Source organism: Gossypium hirsutum, chromosome D05, assembly GCF_007990345.1.
Source record: "Gossypium hirsutum isolate 1008001.06 chromosome D05, Gossypium_hirsutum_v2.1, whole genome shotgun sequence".
NCBI lineage: Eukaryota > Viridiplantae > Streptophyta > Magnoliopsida > Malvales > Malvaceae > Gossypium > Gossypium hirsutum.
In genome coordinates, this window is record NC_053441.1 from 57,123,497 (window position 1) to 57,147,677 (window position 24,181).

General features: G+C 29.3%; 1 protein-coding gene across 2 annotated transcripts; it reads right to left on the reverse strand.

The window, feature by feature from the left end:
• Positions 1-2,937: 2,937 nt before the first annotated feature.
• On the reverse strand, positions 2,938-9,400 carry LOC107886446 (receptor kinase-like protein Xa21). 2 transcript variants are annotated; one of them, XM_016810403.2, is made up of 5 exons: positions 8,512-9,400; positions 7,885-8,250; positions 4,494-6,347; positions 3,989-4,352; positions 2,938-3,802 (listed from the first exon to the last, which is right to left on the reverse strand). In XM_016810403.2, exons 1-4 carry the CDS (start codon positions 9,347-9,349, stop codon positions 3,997-3,999), a joined length of 3,414 nt encoding a protein of 1,137 aa, XP_016665892.2. In that variant the 5' UTR covers positions 9,350-9,400; the 3' UTR covers positions 2,938-3,802; positions 3,989-3,996. The 2 variants fall into 2 exon arrangements, with proteins under 2 accessions (XP_016665892.2, XP_016665893.2); XM_016810404.2 differs by having other exon boundaries at positions 8,176-8,250; positions 8,512-9,395.
• Between the last annotated feature and the right edge of the window lie 14,781 nt (positions 9,401-24,181).

A 24,181-nucleotide genomic window follows, 5' to 3' on the forward strand; every position in this document is an offset into this window, starting at 1 on the left:
CGAGCTTCCGCACACTGCCCGATTCTAACTTATCGATTATCTAAAACATCAGAAATAAAACAAATGGGTGAGCTATAAAGCTTAGTGCATAACTAAAACTCAAGCCGAGATCACACACAATACAATATACAAATCATAAAATCATAGGAAATTTCATAACAATCAGTCAAACAGAATTGAGCATACATGATTATGCCAATGCGGTAGTTTTCAAAAAATCATAATGCAAATTTTTTCAGAAAACATCCTACCCAACACCACTACACACCCGAATATAGTTCCCCAGAACTCGTCCATCTAAAAACACACCAATTAAGTCATCTCAGGTTGCCCGAAAACGATGACCTACCACCTCGAGTTAGTCGGCAATGATGACTTATCAATATGCAGTTAAACTACCATATCATATATTTGTGGTCAAGTGATTGTATTGCGGCTTAGCTGCCAGATCAAAGGTTCCTAGTGTAGTCCCTAACATTATCAGGTGTTCTCGGCTCAGTCCTTTGGATGTTAAACAAATAGATTTGGATATCCAATTAATCATAAATTGCCAGGTGGTATATGCTGAAGTCACGATAACATCATCATCAAGAAAAAACCAAAAAAAGCTTTAAAAAATATCATAAAATTCAAATAAACTTATATAAAATTAACTACATTATAAATATATAATTGTTCAAAAAAATAAAAATTCTTAATTTTTTTAAAATTTGTAAAAAATAATAAAATTATTAGAAATTGTTAAATATTGTAAAACCATTATAAAAATTATTAGAATCATAAAAGACGGTAAAAAATAAAAAGTTAAAATACTAGTAAAAATTGTCTAACTTGAAATAAAGTATACATTTGGTAATCAAATTTAAAATATGGAAAATTTGATATTAAAAATGTATATAGTAATACAATCAATTTTTATAAAAAAATATTTTAAAATATTTTAATAAAAATCGAATAAATTTTATATCAATTTTTTAATATTTTAAAATACATCAATTTTTAGTACTTTACCAACGTTACTGGCAGCAAGTTTTTTTGACTCGAGTCCTTATTTTTTGTCTTAAGTAGCTTCCTGCATCTACCATTTTGCACATGGTTTTTCTATTTTATACCAAAGCTCTTTAGAATAGTTAAACATTCGACAATAGTTCTTAAGATATTAGTTTAGAGACAAATAATTATCTTGAGATAGTAAAAAAAATGAAATAATTAAATATATTATTTACTAGAAATAATATTATTTTTCATTATTTAAATTATTTGAGAAAAAATTTATTCAAGTTTATCACGTAAAAGATCTACCAATTATAAATTCTGATTAGTTGAACCATAAGACAATTGTTCTAGGTAGTATCCTTCCAAGAGACAATTATCACATGTTTAAACTCTAGTCAATGTGATTTATAAAATTTTAAAAATATTAAAATATCTAATATATTTTTGAAATTTATGTAATTTTTTATATTTTACATAGTTTTTTTTTGTATTTTTTAATTTTAGATTTTTTCTATTTTTAAATAATTTTGATAATTTTGTAATTTTTCTTTTATAATTTTTGTCATTTTTGAAGATTTTTTAAGGGTTTTTGTTGATAATGTCATTATGATATCATCGTACGACATGTGGTAGTATATGATTGGTTGAATATCCCAATGAATTTTTTATTGTCCAATGAACTAAACTGAAAATGTTTAATAACATTAGGGGCTGAAGTGGATAAAAATATTTTAAAGACTAAAGTTAAAAAAGTGATATACTTGAGGGACACAGGATCAACATTTTCTAAAAGATGGAAGTGTTTTTCAATTTTTAAGGGAATAGAATTTTTTTGAGTGAATATAGATTTGTGAGGGAGTAGTAATATTATTATTAGAGACAAGGCATTTGATTTTTATATAACTTTTTAATTAAGTCAATATCACTCATTCGTAAAACCCAAATATTAAGCACATTATTATACTAATTTAGATTAATAGGAATGATCAAATTTACAATTAAGGATTATAAATTTATTTAATTCCAATCTTCTACCTTTTTTTAAGTTATAAGAATGGTTTTGCCTTATATTTTCTCCAAATTGAGATTTAATTTATAATTTTAATTTTGATATAATTTAGTTTCTCAATTTTTATAATACAATTAATTAGTTTAAATACTTTATTTTAATCAAAATGATTATATTAATTTTAAAGCATTGTTTATCACTATTAAAATTCTTTACTAACAATTATTTAAAATTAAGGTCTATTGCTTTTGTTTTAGCTTACATATAGATGTTTACAATATAAAATTCTTTGTAATTTTCAATACATATTGCTTAAATAAATAGAAAAAAGAGTTTTAATAATGCACAACCAAATAATTTTTATTGATGTTATATTATTTTGATTTCTTAGACTTGTATATAGGGGAAATAAAGTACTATTGCCATTTAATCACTTTAAAACAATTTTAATGGGCTCTAGTCATGCAAGATTACCATTAAATTGAATACTCTTATAGAAGGATTTAATATTTTTGTTTCTCAAATCACAACTAATAATTATTCATAATTTCTTATTCAGTGTCATTTTTAAGATTGATTAGATGACAAATTTTCATGCCAAAGTTTTATTTTTATTTGATTTAAAGTTTTACAATATTTAAAAAATTATATATTTTGTAAATTTGATATTCAATCAATTTTAGATGATTTTAACCCAAGGCCTGAGCGAAGAATAGTTTTAGTTTGGAGTACAATATATATACTAAAAGATGCAATTTTTACAAATAACTTACAAATCTATCATTAAATCAAATACTGGTATGAAATGGTTTAATTATTTGATCACATTTTTCCATGCCAAAATTTTATTTTTATATGATTTAAAATTTTACAATTTTTATATTGTGAATTTGGTGTGCAATGAATATGTGTACTAAAAGATGTAATTTTACAGGTAATTTATCACCCATCACCAGTGCTGCAAAGCTTGAGATTCTTTTATTGTGGGGAAATAAACTTAGCGGAAACATTCCCAACTCTATCTCCAATGCTTCCATGCTTAAGAAACTAGACTTGGCACATAACTTATTCTCTGGCCCCATCCCTAAAACGCTTGACAACTTAAGACACCTTGAATGGTTCCAAATTTCAAACAATAATTTGATCATAGGACCTGCTACTGATCATGAGTGGACCTTTCTTTCTTCTTTGGCAAATTGCAAGCATTTGAGAATAATAGATGTTTCGAAAAATCCATTGTGTGACGTTCTTCCAACTTATATCGGAACCTTTCAAAATCCCCTCAATACTTTTATGCCTCTAATTGTGAGATTACAGACAATATTCCTATGTAAATAGGTAGCTTAAGCAACCTATTGTTTTGACAACTTGGCTATAATAAATTAAGCGGATTTATTCCAACACCAATAGGAGGACTGCGAAATTTGCAAGGTTTACAACTTTCCTCTAATAAATTAGAGGGGCCTATATCAGAAAGCCTCAACACGAGAATAATACCATCTTTTGAGAGTTCTGTCAACACAATAAATGAAATTTAAATGCATACTTTTTTTAATGAAAGTAAATATCATATTAATTAAAGAAAAGCAACTAAAAATCCAATAATAAAATCCTTAGCAAAAGATTGAAACACAATTATATTGTAAATGAAGTAAGAAACTAAGAAAATCCAATCTAATAAAGAAAATAACTTGATGCCCCAAAGCTACCATAAAACTAAATCATGGTAAGGCCTGCTGCTCGTTTTATTGGTTTCCATCTTTATTTTGCAAAAGAAGTTTGAATTCCGAATAGAGCCTAGTACATGGGAGCAAAAGAAAGAAAATTAGTATATTAATTTCCACGATTTTTAAAACAAACTTCATGGAAACGAATATTGACATATTAGATATCTATGATTGTAATGCTAAAATAGATTAAAATTATTAAATTAATGGTAAAATTAAGAGTGAATTAATAACCACAAGCGTACTCATTACTCACCATATTTGTTAAACATGTTGGATGTTGTTTAGCAACCTTTGTTTGATTTTCTTTAGCTCAACCACAACATCTTTCATGTCTTTTCTTTCTTCTGGTAACTCAGCTGAACAATTCAGAGCCAACTCCATGATGGCTGAAATACAATTTGCTTTAACAACAAAGTACTCATCCTCTTTTCTTAATAAATCAGCATCTGCAATTTCTATTGCTCCTTTCGGCAATGAACATTCCATCCAATGCCTTATAGTCACTTCTTCAGCAAAAAGATTATCAGTTGGCTTTTTCTTTGTGAAAGTTTCTATAAGGATGATCCCATAACTATATACATCACATTTAATAGAAACAATTCCAGTTGATCCAAATTCTGCATTTCAAGTATAATTAGAGCATCATTAATCCTTAATTATTTCTAAAATGCTTATTCAAATATATATCCACAGACGCATGAAGCAAAAATATAAAATGCAAATCAAGAAAATAATCATACAAAAATAAAAAAATTCACCTGGTGCCATATATCCGATAGTTGCAAGAGTCATGGTTTGCTTCATTACATCACCTTCTCCCAACAATTTGGCAATGCCAAAATCTCCTACATGTGCAACCATGTCTTCATCCAGTAGAATATTGCTTGGTTTTAAGTCACAATGAATTATAGGTGTTGGATGTTCGTTGTGAAGATGTTCTACTGCTGCCGCAACATCTATCATTATGTTGACCCTTTGTATGATATCAAGGAAACAGTTATTAGAATGTAACCATTTCTCAAGATTTCCATTACACATGTAATCAAACACCAAGGCTTTGAAGTCAACACTTGAGCAGCAAGTAATGACCTTGACAATATTACGATGAACTATATTACGCATAGCATCACATTCAATGTCAAAACTCCGAAATGCTCCCTCTATTTGCAAATTGAAAACTTTTATTGCAACTTCCATTCCATCTGAAAGCCTCCCTTTATATACATATCCAAAACTCCCAAAACCAAGCATATTACTTTCCTCAAACCCATTAGTTGCTTGTGAAAGTTCATAATGTGAAATTCTCCTCAGTGTTTTCAAAGACAACAAATCATCCTTAATTGGTAGAGTTGTACCCCTACTTTGGCATCTTCTGTACATAATAGTTAAGACTATTAGTACTATGACAATACCAATTGTTGGTAAACCATACCTAAAAGCTTGCAATAAAGTCATTTTGGAATTTTCGTGGATGTCGTTTTTGCAAGGTGGGACTAGCAATCTAGGTGGACCACAAAGTGCATAATTCTTCATGAATGATGTGCTAGAAAAGTTTGAAAAACATCCTTCGATGGGAATTTCCCCTTCAAGTCTATTGAAAGACACATTAAAATACTTTAGATATAAAAGCTTTTCCAAAGACTTGGGAATGACACCAGAGAGATTGTTATTGCATATATCCAAGAATTCCAAACTAATCAAACCACCAAACGATTCAGGGATATGACCATGTAGTATATTATTTGATAAATCCAATGAAACCAAAGTTTTAAGACCCCCAAATGTAGATAAGATATCGCCCGTGAGAATATTCCTTGATAAATTTAGTTTCAGCAGACTTCTCAAATCACCGACATCAAGAGCATGTGAATTGTTAAGGTAATTTGATGATAAATCTACTTCTAATATATCTTTAAGATTCCACAGAGTCGAGGGTATTGCAGAACTCAATTTGTTGGATTCTATGTAAAGATATCTCAAAGAAGTAATATTACCCAAACAAGAGGGTATGGATCCATACAACTTGTTCAACCCTAAAAACAAGTTGTATAGTCTTTCCAAATCACAAAGGCTTTTTGAGATAGGCCCTTCTAATTTATTAGAGAAAAGACCCAGACCTTGGAGATTTCTCAGTCCTCCTATTGATGTTGGAATAAATCCACTTAATTTATTATAGCCAAGTTCAAAAACCAACATGTTGCTTAAGTTACCTACTTCCATTGGAATATTACCTTCAAGCTCACAATGGTCAGCATAAAAGCGTTGCAAGGATGTCGAAAGGTTCCCAATATAAGTAGGAAGAACGCCACTCAGTGGATTTCCTGAAACAACTATTTTTCTCAAATGCTTGCAATTTGCCAAAGAAGAAAGAAAGGTCCACTCATGATCAGCAGGTCCTGTGATCAAATTATTGTTCATGATTTGGAGCCGTTCAAGGTGTCTTAAGTTGCCAAGCGTTTTAGGGATTGGGCCAGAGAATAAGTTATCTACCAAGTCTAGAAACTTAAGCATGGAAACATTGGAGATTGAGTTGGGAATGTTTCCGCTAAGTTTATTTCCCCTCAATATAAGATACTCAAGCTTTAGAGCATTGGTCATGGATGGTAAATTACCTGTAAAATTACGTCTTTTAGTATACATATTCATTGAATACCAAATTCACAAAATATATAATACACTAAAATACATCTTTAAAATAAAAAACTGTAAAACTTTATATCAAATAAAAATAAAATTTTGGCATGGAAAAATGTGATCAAATCAATTTGAACAATGGCATATAATAAGAATTTTTGAGTAGTAATTAGTCCATTGTGATTTGTATAAAAAAAAAATTAAACCATTCCATGCTTGTAAGTTGTAAAAATTGCATGTTATAATTTATAAATTCTGTACTCCAAACTAAAAATGAACTCCTCACTATTCTTAGCCCAAGTCTTGCATTGAAATCATCATTATCAAATTTACAAAATATATAATACACTAATAATTTTTTTAAAATATTGTAAAACTTTAAATCAAATAAAAATAAAACTTTGGCATGAGAATGTGACATCTAATCAATCTTGACACAGAATAAGAAATTATGAATAATAATTAATTATGATTTGGAAAATAAAAATTTTAAATCATTCTGTATGAGTATTCGGTTTAATGGTAAACTTGCATCAATACAAGTCTAAGAAATCAAAATAATATAACATCAATAAAATTATTTCAAATATAATATTGTTCTAAAGGTTAGATGTTGGTTTAGCCCTTAAAGTTGTATTTGATTATTATTTTGGTACTTAAAAATTTATTTGTACCAATTTGATACTTAAAGTTGGAATCATTAATCACGTGGTACAAAAATTTTATTATGCAAAATTAAAAAAATTAAAAATTTAGAAAGTTTTTCTAATAATGTAGGAAATGTTTTTAAAAATTATAAAATAAGAAAGAAAATCGTACATGAACAAAAAAATGGACATAGAAAATACAAAAATATTGAAAATTATAATAATATAATTTTAAAAATGATTTTAAAAAAAAAGAGAAAATAGGACAAAAAATCAGAAAAACTTAAAAAGAATCAACAAACCCTGGAGAAGGTGAGCTATGGAATTGATAAGATCAATTAGAAAATGGTTTCGAGCTTTCTGCTTAGTTAAATCAAGTAAATTAAAATGCCAAAAAGAGAAAGGAAAACCCCAAAGGTGGAAATACGACATGAAGATTAAAAGCGAAGGAAGTTTAAAGTCCAAGCTATATTCTATAAGTTCCAATTAAAAATTTTGGTTTTAAAATATTTGTGTTAATGTTACATTTTGAAAAATAAAATAACCTTAATATCAATGTAACCAAAAAAAATTATAACGGACCTAAATTTAGTAAATAATTTTAACCGTGCTGACAACTCATTAAAATTCACATTGTTATTTTTTAGAATAAATCATTAAATTAATAAAATACATGTTAAGGGTTAAGATGTTTGTTTCAAATACAATATTGATATAAGGGTTAAATGTAACAAAAAACAATTATAATGAATCTGAATTCAATGAAAAGATTTAACGGTGCTAACAATTCTTTAAAATTCATATATTCATTTTGTTTTAAATAAAATATTTTAGCGAAATTAAACTTTTTTATAAAAAAATTTAATACCTTCCAGATTATTTAACGCCAAATATAATTCTTCGAGTTGTGTCAAATTCCCGATACTTCTTGGAATGATCCCCGTAAATTTATTAATGGACAATGACAAAATTCTGAGGTTGTTGCATTTGCCTATACTTGATGGAATGTTACCAGATAATTCATTCGAATTCATGGAAAGCCATTCAAGCTGGGGAAGATGTTGACACATATCATTAGGCAAACTATCTGATAGGCTAGTGCTGGAGAGATGAATAGCTTGCAGAGAAGAAATGTTGAAGATGGAAGATGGAATCGGACCTGTAAGACCTTTAATTGCTTGAACATTAAGCATTTCCAAACTAAGAAGATTACCAATTTCCTCCGGAATTTGACCTGCAAATTAACGTAGTTGAAAAATCAAGGTGTTAAAGCTAACTATTTTGTAAGTGTAAATCAAAGAGGCTTTTTTTTTGGTTATGAAATAATATGGATTTGTTAGATTCTAATCATATTTAAGTATATTAGTTCAGCTAATTAAGTATTTTTCCTTGAAAGAAATGTTTTTTTTGTATTTATATTACAAATCTTTTTTTTAATTTAAAAACAAAAGGGGCAAAATGTGTTTAAGTTAAATGCATCAAGGAAAATGCATACCTTCTAGGTTATTCACCCCCAAATATAATTCTTTGAGTCGTGTCAGATTTCCAATACTTTTTGGAATGATACCCATAAATTGATTACTGGACAACGCCAAAATTTGAAGGTTGTTGCATTTGCCTATACTTGATGGAATGTTTCCAGATAATTCATTCCGACTCAAGTAAAGCTCTTCAAGCTTGGGAAAATGTTGACACATATCATTAGGCAAACTACCTGATAGACTATTGCTGAAGAGATTAATTATCTTTAGGGAAGAAATCTTGAAGATGGAAGATGGAACTTGGCCAGATAATTGATTGAATCGCAAGTTCAAGATCTCTAGATTGAACATGTTGACAAGTGTTTGAGGGATTCTGCCTGTAAAAGTATTATTTGTCATTTGCAACCTTTGAACTCTGTGTAAGTTCCCAAGCCATGATGGAATTTCCCCATTAAGACTGTTAAAGCTTAATTGTAAGATCTTCAAACGATGCAATTGACCCAATTCTTTAGGTAGCAGGCCATAGAAATTGTTGCGACTCAAGTCGAGAGAGAGTAGAAATGAAAGATTTCCAAGGTATGGAGGGATCGTACCCCTAAGATTCATGCTTGTTAGATTCAAAGCTATAACTCTTTCATGGATGATGCCACAAGAAACACCAATCCACCTGCAAACAGAGGTAGAGGCCGTCCAATTGTTTGCCAAGACATTTTGAGGATCGGCAAGGAGATCCTTAAACTCGAGAAGTGCAAACTGATCAGAGTTGAGATTCCTGGCTGTCATAGCCAAGCAAAGTACGGAACATGATATGAATAAAGCTAAACGAAGATGAAAGCAAGTGTTGTAGTTCATGATTGGAAGACGAAATAAGGCAAGAAAATAAAAAAGTAGGAAAAGGGAAGTTGAAATGATAAAATAGCCCAGAGAGCATGCTTTAATATGTTTCAACCCTCGCATACTTCTCCCACATTAAATTCACTCGGCGGGGCCCGCGGGGGCGGGGGGGGGTTACAACATTAATCCAGATTTTACTTTTTGATTGGTATCATAAGTCTGCTTCACATACAAAGAAAATATAATTTCTCCCAAATTTTCTTCACATTACTCCACATAATCCATAAAAAGAACTTAATAAAATATAATTTTTTAATTACTATATATTCTTTTATTTTTTTTCACAATAATAAACTGGTTAAAATATGCTATTCATCCCTGTACTTTTCATAATTTGAGATTTAGTCCATGTACTTTAAAAGTTTAAAAATCCAATCCTCCTAATTTTTCAATTTAAAAATTTTAGTCCAATCATTATCATTGTCGGTAATTCCGTTAAAATTTGTTAACTTAACATGTTTATTTTCTATCATATGCAACGTCATATGAAGATAGCCTAATCAACATATATACCAAGTTGACAGATTTTGACAGAAAATACTAATAGTGTTAATGGTAGGACCGAATTATTTAAATAAGAAAAGTAAGAGGAGTTATTTTTTAACCTTTTAAGTATAATGACTAAATTTTAAATGTTGTCCAAGTACAAGCATTAACAGCATATTTTGACCTAAAATTTTTTAAAACTTTTAAAATAGAATAATGTTAAAATATGCTAATACTGCTTATACTTTCATAAAATTTGAGATTTGGTCATTGTACTTAAAAAGTTAAAAATTAAGCCCTACCATCTTTGTTTAAAAAGCTTAGTCCTATCATTAACATTGTTACTATTATTTTGTCAAAATTTGTCAACTTGACATATTAATTAGGTTTCCCTTATATGACGTGGTATATGATTGACAAGTAATAAACATGTTACGTTAACAAATTTTGACAAAAAAAAACTACCAATAATAATAATGATGGAACTAAAATTTTAAAATTGAAAATTGTAAGGTATTGAATTTATAACTTTTAAAGTATATTGACTAAATCTTAAATTTTATAGAAATACAGGGACTAACAACATATTTTAGACACATAATAATATATATAATTTTCAATTAAAACTGCATTGGACTTAATTGGGTAAGGGTTAATATATTAATCGGTATATGAGTTTCACACTTTTTTTTTATAATGTTGTATTTTTTTTTGTTTTTGTTCAATGTAATTCATGTATTTGGTAAAAAAATTACATATTTTGGTACTTAAAGATAACAATGTTAACTTATTAGTGTTTGATCTAAATTTTAGAGTTGATTTAATGAACATTAATATCTAATATTATTAGTTAACTATGAATTTTCGTCAAATCAAATTAAAACCTAACTCGTATATCGTATATCATATATATATATAATATAACAAGGTACATATAATAAATTTACAACAAGTGACTCTCTCATTTTTTTTTATATTTATTAGTTTTTGATTATCCATTAAATTTTTTTTGTTCTAATAAAATTAAATTATAGAATACCATTAAAATTCTAAATAAAAATAATTTATCCGTTAAAAAATTCCCTAAAATTTAAAACTATTGTTATAAATATATAATTAAATTATACAGAATTTTATTTTTTAAAAATATTGCTAAAAAGTTAAAAGGGAAAGAGAAAATTTTTAAAAAAATAAATATTCTTTAATTAGTTAATTAAAAAAATCAATAGTACTTAGAAAATATCAAATTGAAATATTAGATTTTATAAAATTTCATAATTCAAAAAAATTATATGACAATGTTTAAAAATTTTATTAAAAAGTTTTAAATTTTATATAATTTTTTATTAAAAACCTTTAATATTTATATTTAATTTTAAAAATAAACAAATACTACAAAAAACTTTTTAAACACTAAATTAAATATTAGTTAATTAGTCATTTGATTTTTTTAATATTTATATGTATCTTAAATTTTTTATATTTACTATTAAAAATTTTAAAAACAAAATTTAATACTATTAAAAACATTATTAAAAAATTAAAAATATATATGAAATTTAAAATTGTCTAAAACATTTTTTTAAAAAATTAAATACTATATAAAATATTTAAAATTGTTTAAAATTTTCTAACCCTAAAAAATCAATAAAATATTTTTCTCTAAAAAATCAATAAAAAATGTTTTTTAAGTGCAGTTCGATTTCAGAAGAAATATTTCATTTATTAAAGCATAAAGCTTTAAAAATGTTAACTCCATTAAACAACAAATGATATTTTTTAAAACCATAAATATTGACTTTATTTCAAATTGACCTTATGTGATTTTTTAATAGTTTTTTTTTTACTAAGCTTTACATCAATATACTTGATTTATTTGTTGTTATTATTATTTGTTTTTCCATGACTATGATATTATAATTTAAAAAAACTGAAAAGAGATAAATATTATAATCCCATTATTAGACTATAATCATAAATATGTCTATTATCATTCGATAAAAAAAATTAACAAGTGTTTAGTGCAGTGACAATGCACATAGCACTCTTAATGAAAGAATGAGATTCGAACTTTTGAGATGACATTATTGAAAGGAATAATCACAAATTCCAGACATGAACCGTAAAATAGACATGAAGTACCATAATAAAAACATATGTATAGTATCAAACTAGTAATCCATGCCAAACCTTAAATTAACAAAATTTACCATGCACCCGTGTACACTATTTATATATATATATATATATACACACTAGATTTATTCTTGATACACATGTTTATTATATTTAAAATTTAAAATATATGGCTGCCTGAGTTTTAGTTGAGTTAGGATTGAAATTATTGTCAATGCAAAAGGACATAGGTCCAATTGTGCTCAAATGTATTTTATTTTCCAATTTAAGGGTTAGGGAGGGGTTATCGATAGTAAATTATATTAATTTTTTAAATAATTAAAAAGGATTTTGTAACACCCTGACCCGACCTAGGAGTTTCGGCTAAGTCGAAGGCATTACATTCGATCACCGACGTGATCCTATAAAGTCATTCTTTTTACTTGAGTTGATTTGCAAGGAAATCGCTCTTGTTTTTAGAAAACATTACTCATTAATTTAAACTGACTTTACCTGGTAATTTAGAGTTTTTATCAAAACATTTTAAGTGTTTATAAAGTAGCGAAAAACTTTCAAGGTAATGGTTTTCTAAATCGAAAGGTATACAAATATCATAGTAAAAACCAAAATGTCATGCTTAAAATAAATAAGCTATACAATCCCAAAAATGAAATGATTAAGGAAATATTTAATGCAACTTTTAAAGAAAAGCAGAAAAAAGCTACTAATCCAAGGTTCCTCCGATGCCTTTTCGAGTACTAGATCTTTACACTACATGAGAGGTAAGGAAAAAGGGGAATGAGCTTACAACAGTTCATTATGAGACTAACTGTAAACCATTATATATAATTATTCAAAGAGTGAAGTATTTAATTCATAGAATAATAGCATGGTAAACATAATGTAAAGAACATTCAATATATCAATACATGTATAGTTTATATTCATGATGCAATGCCATTAATGTTTTAATTTCTCACACGTCCATCTTAACTGCCCTCGAGTATTGCTCGACACTTCAAAAACCCACTTCAATAACTGATCATCTTGGGGTTGATTTTTGATGACAATGGTTGTTCACTTGACATTCATGACGATGTCTTTTACTACAATAACTTACCATCCCGGTTTGGTTCGGTTTTGATGGTGTTTTAAACTATTATCCCGTCTTATCCGATTTAGATGGCTTTTTACTACAATAAAATATCATCTCGATTGTCTCGGTTTGGTATATTTTAGCCTACCATCCCAACTTATCTGCTTTTGATGACATTACCGCCTACGTCGTGCAGTATTGACTTTTAGTGTAGACTTAATTTGGCACTGTCTCCTACGGAACTCCTTCGTCCTCCATACCCAATTTCATGTAATTATGCACATATTCGTAGAATGTTTATGTTCTTTTTTTATCATCAATCGAGGTTATACTTATCATGCATATTCAATATCTCATACAAACATTTAATGGCATGTACTCATGCATTCATATCAATTTTGTAATAGCCCAATTTTGACCCTAATCAGAACAGTGGTTTTGGGACCACAAATCTGAGTCTGAAAAATATTTTAATATTATTTTCTGTGTTAATTATGTGTGAATTTATATGTGTGAAAGTTTTGTGAATTTATTTCATTGTTTGTGTGCTTAATTTGAGAAAATGGCTTAATCGCATAAAATGAAAATTTAATGGTTAAATATGAAAGTGCCTATTTGTTGTTGTCTTTATAATTTAGAGGTTTTATGATGCAATTAGCCCACTATGTAAGTTAGTGGGTGGCAAAAGACTAATGTAACCTTAATACATATATGTGTTTTGTTTATTAATATAAAGGGTAATTTAGGAACCTAATAATAATGATAATATATGTTAAAATAAAACAAAAAAAAATGGAAGCCATTATCATCTATTCTCACTTGCCGAAAGTAAAGAAATAAAAAGGGAGAAACCTAGCTGAATTCAGCCATTGTTGAAAGCTTGATTAAGGTTTGTTCTTTGTTCGGTTTTTGATAATTTTTACGTTTTTGTAATCGTTGCTTCGTGTTCTTTAAAACCCATGCTTCAATTTTGTGAATTGGTGATGATTTTCAAATATGCCATTGATAAATTCATGAGTTTTGTGATAGTTGAAGGTGAAATATGAAATATGAAATATATGTGTTAGATTAACATAGTTTGTTTTTGACTTTTTGATGAATCTGAGTAAATTGGACTAAATTGTGAAAATAAAATTGCGGGGGACTAAAATGTGAAATAAATAAACTATATGGATTTGTATGGACTAGGGTGATATTCGGCCTAAGCATAGTTTGTGTAAATTTTGTGTATTTTGTGTTTTATACAATAGGGACTAAATTGCATAAAGTTGAAAATGTTAGGGGCAAAATGGTAATTTGCCCATTTTTGTGTTTTTGGATTAAATTGAATGAATGTGTGATTAAATTAGTTAAATTTGAACTTATTTAGATCAAGAACCAAAGAAAATGGAATTAGATCGGGGGAAGTCGAAAGTAGTCAATTAGTCGATTTCGTCCGTCAATATCCAAGGTAAGTCGATAAGCATTTAAATGTTGTTAAATTCGAGAATATACAAATGATATGTGATAAACTGAATTATTTGAATTGATATATGCTTTGGCCGAATGTTAACATTGAGATAGGGATTATGTTTCAAGTTCGATTCGATTGATAATCAATATTTGAAAGCCCCGTACGAACCCTAGGAATAGATAGGATACATATGTCATGACATAGGATCTCCGATATGTGTTTTTTTGTGTAAGACCACGTTTGGGACGTTGGCATCGATTTATGTTTTCGTGTAAGACCACGTCTGGGACGTTGGCATCGATTTTTGTTTTCGTGTAAGACCCTATTTGGGATAGTGGCATCGATCTGTGATTACATGTAAGACCACATCTAGGGCACTGGCATTGTACGAGCCTTCTGACTATCTGCGTATCCTTTTTAATTTCGAGCAGTTCAATAGACAATGTTAAGTGAAAACCGGATGTGAAATTGAATTACATGTTCAGGTATGTGTTAGTTAAATGTATATATGGAAACAAGGTAAGTTGTTTCCTTGGAATTATTTAAGGTATATGAATATAAATTTTGAATTAACATGTTTGGACATATATATATATGATTTGGGCTATGGTGTTAATTATGATGTCAAAGGTGAAAGATTAATATGTATTTATGAAAGGTTACATTCGGCTATATAACTTGTATATGTGATCAAAGTATGACCTTGTAGTAAATGATATCTTTATATTGTCAATTATGTGAATTTAACCTTAATAGTTAAATGTTACTGGCCATGACTTACTAAGCTTTAAATAGCTTACTGTGTGTGTGTATTTGTTTACCTCTATTTTATGGATTTTGAAGCCGTTACGAGCTCGGGGATCATCAGCAAAGCCTATCACACTATCGATAGTTTCTTTTGGTATTTTACTAAGTAAACTTTGAGTATATGGCATGTATAGCATAGCTAGAATGTTGATTTTGGAACAATTATATGTATATGTAATTAATAGCCATGCAAAAAATGGCTTATCTTCTTTTGATGGAGTTTATGCTTATGCATATTTGATTACGGTATAAGCTTGTGATAGGTAAATAAATGTGATGCATATGGATTTGGACTTGTTGATTTGGCTATGAGAATAGTTATTTGTTCGAATGTGCATGGATTAGATGTTATTAAATTGAATGTGTATAGGTTTGCTTATGTTTTTGATTAGTTTTGAATCATGTACATATAAATAGCCATATGAATATGGCCTAACCCCCATACTTGTGTTCGGTTTGTTTAGCAATGGTTTATTCATTTTAGTTAAGTTTGGTCTTTATGCTTTTGATAAATTTTGTTGAAATGATGTTTAGGATTATGCATATTCGGCTATAATATGAGTTCAGGTTAGGCATCATGTTTCATAGTTTAAGTGCATAATTTGCTTGTTATATATGTATATTTATGATATGTTTAGTATGTTCATCTATGGTGATTTGATATGATATAACTTAAGTAAATTAGGTTTGAGTAATGAATGTATTAATTTGGTGTGTATTCGGCTTTATACTTAACTCATTTTGGATGGTAGGATACATGGTTTAAGATGTAACAAAATTTATGAATTTGTATGCCCTGGGCTGAAATTTATGTGTTAAGTGATACCTTGTATATTCATAAGTATATGCTATCAAATTTAGTATGTTTAGTCTCATAATTTGTTATTCAAGTTATATATATGTTTTGGTGAATTTCATGAAGATATAAATAGACTATGGTTTGAGAGTTATACAATGACCGAATATGCTTTAATTAGTTTTGTAGTGATAATGAAACATGGATATTCGGAAATGGTTAATGGTATATATATAAATATATGTGCAAGTTGGTAAATGGATAAAATGCATGTTTTTGGTTCTTTGAAATGTTCAATATTGTATATGTTATCTTTGATCTTAGCCTTTAAGTTTTAAGTTATGATTTCTTTAAAATGATAAGAGTAAGTATATTCTTAAGTATCAAGGTATTTATTAAATTATCATTATATGTTTGAATAAGCATAGTGTACCTTCATTTAGTTGTAATGGCAAAATGTGCATTTTTATTATGCTTGAATGGTTAGTATATGTACTTTGGATTGATTTTTAAGCATGCAAATTTGGTATACTTGATTTGTTTCATTTAGTATATGTTTTTAAAAATAATAATAATACTAATAATAAAATTATATATATAGTGCATTATTCGGTTTTGTATTATTATAAAGGTTTCATATGTTATGTTAAACTTGAAATATGTGTTATGTTCGGTAATGCCTCGTAACCCCAATCTGACGACGGACACGGGTTAAAGGTGTTACGAATTTCACATATACAATCTTTTCATGCAACAAGAACTTGTAACAATATATTTATGTTAGATTCCTTAACATGCTTACTCGGCTAGCACATACATAACTGGTTCATACATACACATATAATTTGTGCGAGTTAAAAAAAATAAAGTGTCACATGTACAAGATTTTTATGTGATTTAATAGGCCTAGTTATCTAGCACATGTACCGGTTTGCATATAGGCTCGCATGTACCTGAGGTTCACACAACATGTAGGCTCACATGTCCCTAGGGTTCGCATATTAATTATCTAGGGTTCGTATAATTAGCATAAGAGGTTGCATGTATACAATGTTAGCGTAATATTCCCTTAAGTGTTCATGTAATAAACATATAGGGTTTGCATATATAACATCCAGGGTTCGCATGTAAACACATATAGGGTTTTTACAGTACAAAATATAGTGTTCGCACAGTACAACAATTCATAGGGTTTGGCTAACATGGTTCAAATATGATGCATACAGGGTTCACATATCATGTCTCACTTATGACGCATACAAGGTTCACATATTACAATCCATAGGCTCCGCATAACATAATCCTAAGGTTTGCATGTAACAAGTTCATATGTCATAACCTAAGGTTCACATGTAATAAACTATAGTGTTCGCACATAGGCTCGCACATATAGGGGGTTTGCACATATAGGTTCACACACAAGAGTTCCAACACCTAGTTGTCGTACATAGGGGTTTGCACGTATAGGTTCGCACATAGGGGTTCACATGGGGTTCACAGACATGTACCAATGATTCACTATGTCACACTATAAAAATAGGGGTTCTCGAACTCTGTCATACTATATAATGTGAGGGCTCACATACTACGTCCTTTTATATAACATGGGTGTTCGCATACTATGTCATACTAAAACATATAGGGTTCGCATCTTTGCACTAAGGGATGGCACATATATTCCTCGTAGGGGTTCGCTTAAGGGTTCCATGCAAGGCTCACATATATGGGTTCACATGAAAGAAATTACTTGCTTTTAATTTAACAATTAATGCAACACCTCATACCCGGTCTAGAAGTTATGACCCGAATGTGAAGGTGACATTGATAATTTTAAAACTTTAACTCTTTGCTATTGTAACACATCTTATTTTGAAAAATGAATATTCGGAAAATGAATAGTCAAAAAATAATAATTTTTAGTTAAACCTTTCGTGCAATCCTTAAAAGATCTCACGCTCTAAAACACTTAATTTATAGTAAAATCACATAATCATTTTCTTAGTTTAGCAGTGGAAAAATTTTCAAAGTTTTAGTTTGAAAACCGAATTTTAATTTGTTAACTAGTATGATTTTTTAGTTTTAAGTTAAAAATACCAAAAAAAACCAAAAGAAAAACCAAAAACGAAGTCTAAAAATAGATTAATAGCCCAAAAATCTAGAAAAAGTTAATAACAGAAAGCACCATAATAAATTAACCAAGAAAAATAATCTAAGCTCCCGCACGTCGTCCGATCCTAAATTAGCTAATTACCTGAAAAGGGTAAATACAGAAGGGTGAGCTATAAATCTCAGTGTGTAACTAAACTCAAATAGAGAACAAAAATAACACAATAATCAGATCATAGAATTGCAAAGAACTTAATAACAATCAATTGAGCAAAACTCAAAACGCATGCTTATGCCAATGCGATATTTTTCAGAAAAACATAATGCAATTTTTTAGAAAACTTCCTACCCAACTTCGCTACACACCAAAATAGAGTTCCCCAAAACTTATCCATCCAAAAACAAACCAACAGATAATTGTAGACAATGCCACCAGAGTTGTAGTTAAAACTGCCAGATTGGATATATGTGGTCAAGCCACTGTAATGTAACCAAGCTGCCAGAATAGATATATGTGGTCGAGCCACTATAATTATAGACAAGTTGCCAGTCAGAAATGTGATTAAACCACTGGATAGTGCAAATCATTAAACTGTCAAAACTTCCTCCTTACCATAATATCCCAAACCCCATGCAATGTGTGTAACTCCCCGAAAATATGAACTCTCGATTTGTTAATTTATGTCATAATTAAGTGTTTATCTCAATGGTTAAGGGCTTGAGGATGTGTTTGAGGTCTTGGGTTCGAGTCTCTCTAGGAGCTTTGAGAGTTATTTATTTATTTATTCTAAATGATCTTTTGGGCTGTTCAATTAGTAGAATTTGGGTAAAAGTGGAAGACTGGGAACTTAGTTGGATAAGAATTGGGTTTGTTAGGATGTTGGGGATATTGTTTTTCTTTTTCCCTTTATTTTCTTTTACTATATTTTTTAACCCATTTTTCTTTTAAGTTTTGAATTTAAAAAGAAAATACAAAATAAAAATCCCAATTATTACTCCACTATTCACGTTCCACTTTTATTCCCAATTTCTGTAATACCCAAAAAAATTACTATAGTAAAAAGTAAGTTAATATCCTTGATATAGTAAAATAAAGAAATAAAGTGATAAAAAGGGTAATTTTGAGTTATTTCAACATTGGGAAGCATATTATGACATATTAATTCAAGAAAGGATTAAATCGCAAAAGTAAAAAAAGTTTTGTTGCCCAAGAGTAAATACTCAAAATTTAAGGGGTTAAAGTGTAAATATAAAAAAGTTGAACGACCAATAGTGCACATATTTTAAGGGTGGAATGATCTAGAAACTAAGGAAAATAAGAGAAAGTAATGGGAAATATTATAAAGAAAATGAATAAGGGAGTTATAAACTTAGTAATCAACATCTTGCATTAAAATAGTTTTGGACAGCAGCAGTAGTCTAACTTTGAAAATTCACAAAAAATTGTAGGAATCGAATTAGAGAATTAATAGACTATAAAATTAAAGATTATTGAGTCTAGTTTCTTATAGAAGAAATTGTGTAAGTAATAGAATTTTAAATCATGAGATATGATAAATGTTGTGAGACAATGTCAGAATGATTTCGGGTTCACCTGTTCTGACTTTGGAAAATCATCAAAAATTAGAGAAAAATAATTAGGGGCTTAAATTTATCCTTAATGAGTCTATTTTGAATAGAAACAAATGGTAACATCATATGAATCCTGTACGAGGAGATAATTAATTTTTAGTGAAGAAGGGTCGAAACTGTCAAACAGCAGAATAAGGATGACTTTAAAGAATAAACTGTACTTGTTAGCTAAACCAAAAATTCTTAAAATTTTATGGTAAGAATATATGTGAGTCTAGTTTCGGATAAAATTAACGGATCTCAATTCGGAGTTCTGTAGCTTAAGATATAATTAGTTTAGTGACCATGACTCAAGTGAATAGCTTGTTATGAGTAAACAAGTAAATAGTGGTATTATGTATATATCAAGGATATGGAATGGAGTGGAGGAGGAGGAAAAAAATATGTGTGAATATTTAGCTAATATGAGATTATTTTAAAAAAGCAAATTTCCATGTTTTAGGCTCAGGTACTAAATTGAATAAAAGTAAAACTTTAGGGATAATTTTGTAAAAATGTCAAAAATGATCAAATTGAAGTAAATGAATTGTTTTACTTTCTATATTAATGTATGGAAATAAATTATAAATATCAAGTGGGTTTAGAACGTTAATTTTATTGTATGATGAATTTATAAATAATTTCAGTTTTGAACAATAATTGATATAAATTAATTGAAATTGTTCTGAAAAATTCGGTAATACTCTATAACCCTGTTTCGACGATGGGCATGGGTTAGGGGTGTTACAATTTCCTTTCAAACATGGTTTTCATATTGTACAGGAAGATTTTGCTAAAAAAAATTATTCTTTTGTTTTTTCTTTTTTCCTCTCTAAACTTCTTGGCTTTCTTGATCTTGGTCTCTTGGGTGACCAAATTTCTATAGTGCATGCCTAATTGAATCATTTGCAACTCAAATCTGGTGTAAGTGCTGTCAATTTCATTCATTCTATGATTGAATTTTTATGTCGTTATCTTTGTCTAAGTTGGGATTTTACTAGTTCTATTTGCTTCGATTTTCGTTGTTAATCGTGTGGGATTCTCTAGGTGAAGGTTGCAAACCAGGTTATCCACTAATGAATTGAGGCTTGTTAGGGTACTATCGTCACATTAGGGTAAGTGATTAATGTTGTTTTTGGGTTGTAAGTTGCCGAAATAGTTGGTTAGTGTCGAATTCTTCAATTGATCGATTTGGGTTGATTAGATTTTAGCTAATAATTCGTGTAATTTATCGATTTAAGTATTGTATTGCGTGATTATTGATTCTACGTCGGTTTTTCACTAGGTGTATAACAAAACACACGAAAAATAGCTAACCGTGAAAGTTAAAAAATTGCTCAGTCGACGCCACACGGCTGTGTGCCAAGCCATATGGTAGGTCGTGTGTGACACATAGCCATGTGACAGATCGTGTGCTAGACTATATGGGACACACGGTCTAGGCTATTTGGGTCGTACAGGGCTGTGTGGGCCACATGGGCTAGCCAGTTGGGCCATGTGGGCCCAAAATTTAGGATTTTTCCCTAGGGCTAAATACATCACCTTGATTGACTGTGGGCCTTCCGTAGGGTCGGTATGTGATTAAATGTATTGTAACATATGAAATATGGTCATCTAGTAGTGTAAATTATGTTGTCTGTAAGTATTTTTGAGATGTCATGTGATAAGTAAACTCGAAAATTGTTATGTATGTGATTTGTATCTTATATGTCATGCATATAAAACTGTAGCAAGTAAGGATTCTACTCTGATTATGTCTTTTTTCGGGATGGGCTATACTATGTGTAGGAAGTGTTTCTGTGAATGGTGATACTCACCCATTATACTGGCAACAAGGTTGCAAATATTCTATTAGTGTCTTAATGACACTAAGTGATGTGTAGGGTTGGATCGGTGTTTCATACCCCATATGGTGTGTTGGGATGGTCAGAGATGGTGTGTAGCGGATGAGGGTAGGAAATCTATCTGTATCTGTCTAATATTAATTATCTGTTTAAGATATTTGTTGCACACTGAGTTTCAAAAACTCATTTTCTATTTGATTGTTATTTTCAGGTAACCCTTAGACTTAGGCGGATCGGTGCATTCAGGAACTCGGTTAATCATTATTTTTTAAAATTTGACTTATTTAAATTTGGGTTTTAGAGTTATGTAAATTTTGGACTTTCTAGACATTTTGGACTGTTTGGGTTTAGAACTTTACTTTCATATTTTACTTAATAACGTTTAAATGTTTAATCGACAATGTTCACTTTTCTGCAAAATTAATGGTTTTCAAACAACAAACAGTGTTTTCCAAAATATCACTTTTTAAGGAGTCTCCGCTACAAAATTATAAGTTTTTAGAAAATGTAATCAAACAAAATTTTCAATAATAAAATTTGGATAAGATATATTTTCGAATAATCTGAGTTTTTAAGAGTTTATGACTATTATCAAGATTTAAGAAAACTAAAATTTTCAATCAAATTACGTAACACATTATGATCTTGTTATAACGTCTAAGCCAGGTTTGGAGTGTTAAAATGTGACATGGCATGCATATATAGAATCAGAATGAAAAGCATGTAGGACATGCAGTCGTACAATAATAGAGATCAGAAGGCATGGCATTTGCGGAATAGATGTATCACAAATTCAACATAAGCAAATCAGATTTGCCATAACGTCACATGCATGGTCATATAGTAAATTCAGAGATATACAATACATCATATAGATACACAACATAGCAAAATGGAAACATGTCATCAAAATTGATAGAAAACAGATCATACATATATAATTCTTATACCTTAAGCACATCACATCAAAAGCATATTAACAAATAACTTATTTTTTAGTCTTATTAAGCAGTATGGACCCTACAAAGAGTCTAATTACAAACCAAAGATCAAAATGGCCCTAGGTGACAATTTTCCAAAAAATGGGGCCACACACCTATTTGGCCCACACGACCCAAATAGCTCTGACCGTTTGATCCATACAGCCATGTGACATCGACAATGAGTTTTTCAGCATTGCGTCATTTTCTATTTTTCAGGTTTTTCATTACACACCTAATCATTTTTCGATGTAAATCCAACCACTAGAATTCCAGAACCTAAAACGAGCATTTAAGTGATCAATTTCAATAATGAAACACTAATTCCCAAAACCAACTTGGCCACAACCGCTAACATTAAACCTTAATAAAATGGAAACTAGCCTTCCGATGTTCAATCACTTACCCAAAACAGAAATAGTAGCCTAAAATAGTGCCTAAGTTGTCAAAAAGATGTGGTACGCACCACTCTCTTCTCTTATCAGAAACCAAAATAATTAATAATCGGATAATACAAACTACTATATCCCTAATCAACAAGTGGAAAGAACTAGTTAATCTTACCTTTAAGGAACACCCTTGCAAGACTTACTCGTCAGAAAATAAATGATAGAGAAATGACAATAGATTAGCAAATACTGATATCAACATTTTGGGTAGCCAACAAAGGAGAAAAGAGAGAACAACCAAATTAGAAAATGGGAAAAAAATGGAAAAGAGAGACGATAGAAAGTGTGAGGGATTTTAGGAGAATTTTTGGGAAATTTAAAATAATAAAAATAAACTACCCACTTCCCTCACTCAAAGAAAAAAAATTCAAACCTAAAACCTCTCACACACAAGCACAACACTTAACCATTGAACCAAATTAAATCACTTAACATAATTTTCACAACCTCAATTCAAAAGCCGAACATAACCCCTCTTGGTTTCATTGACTTGGTTTTCAGATTATGACAATTAATTGCATATAATGACTTAAGTTTAGACCCCACACCTGATTTGAAAACACCAAACCTTAGTTTTTGAGAGGAGATTGACGATCTACTTGAAGAGGGATTGATTTTGAAAACTTTGACTCATTTTGCTTTGAGAGTTGATTTGAAGAGAAAAGAGCTTGAGGGTGCTTTTCTTAAAAGTTTGCTAGATAAAATTCTAGGGTTTGCATAAAATTGATTATTTATAAAACATATTTTTCCTTAATTGAAATAGGTTTTCCTAATTCATGTAAAATTAGAAAAAAATTTAAAATAAGGACTAAATTGAAAAAAATTGGGCTGGGCTAATTTGAAAATTTGACACTTTTGTGGGATAAAAACAAAATATATATATTGGTTGAATACACACAAGGAATTATGAACTTGTCACCTATAGGTAGACTAAGGCCTTACCACTAAATCAACAGACTCATTCTTACTATCTTTTAACACAAATAAAATTTAAGGCATACTAAAGGCTTGTTTAGCATTACTGTGAAGAAGCACTTTTGGCTTAAA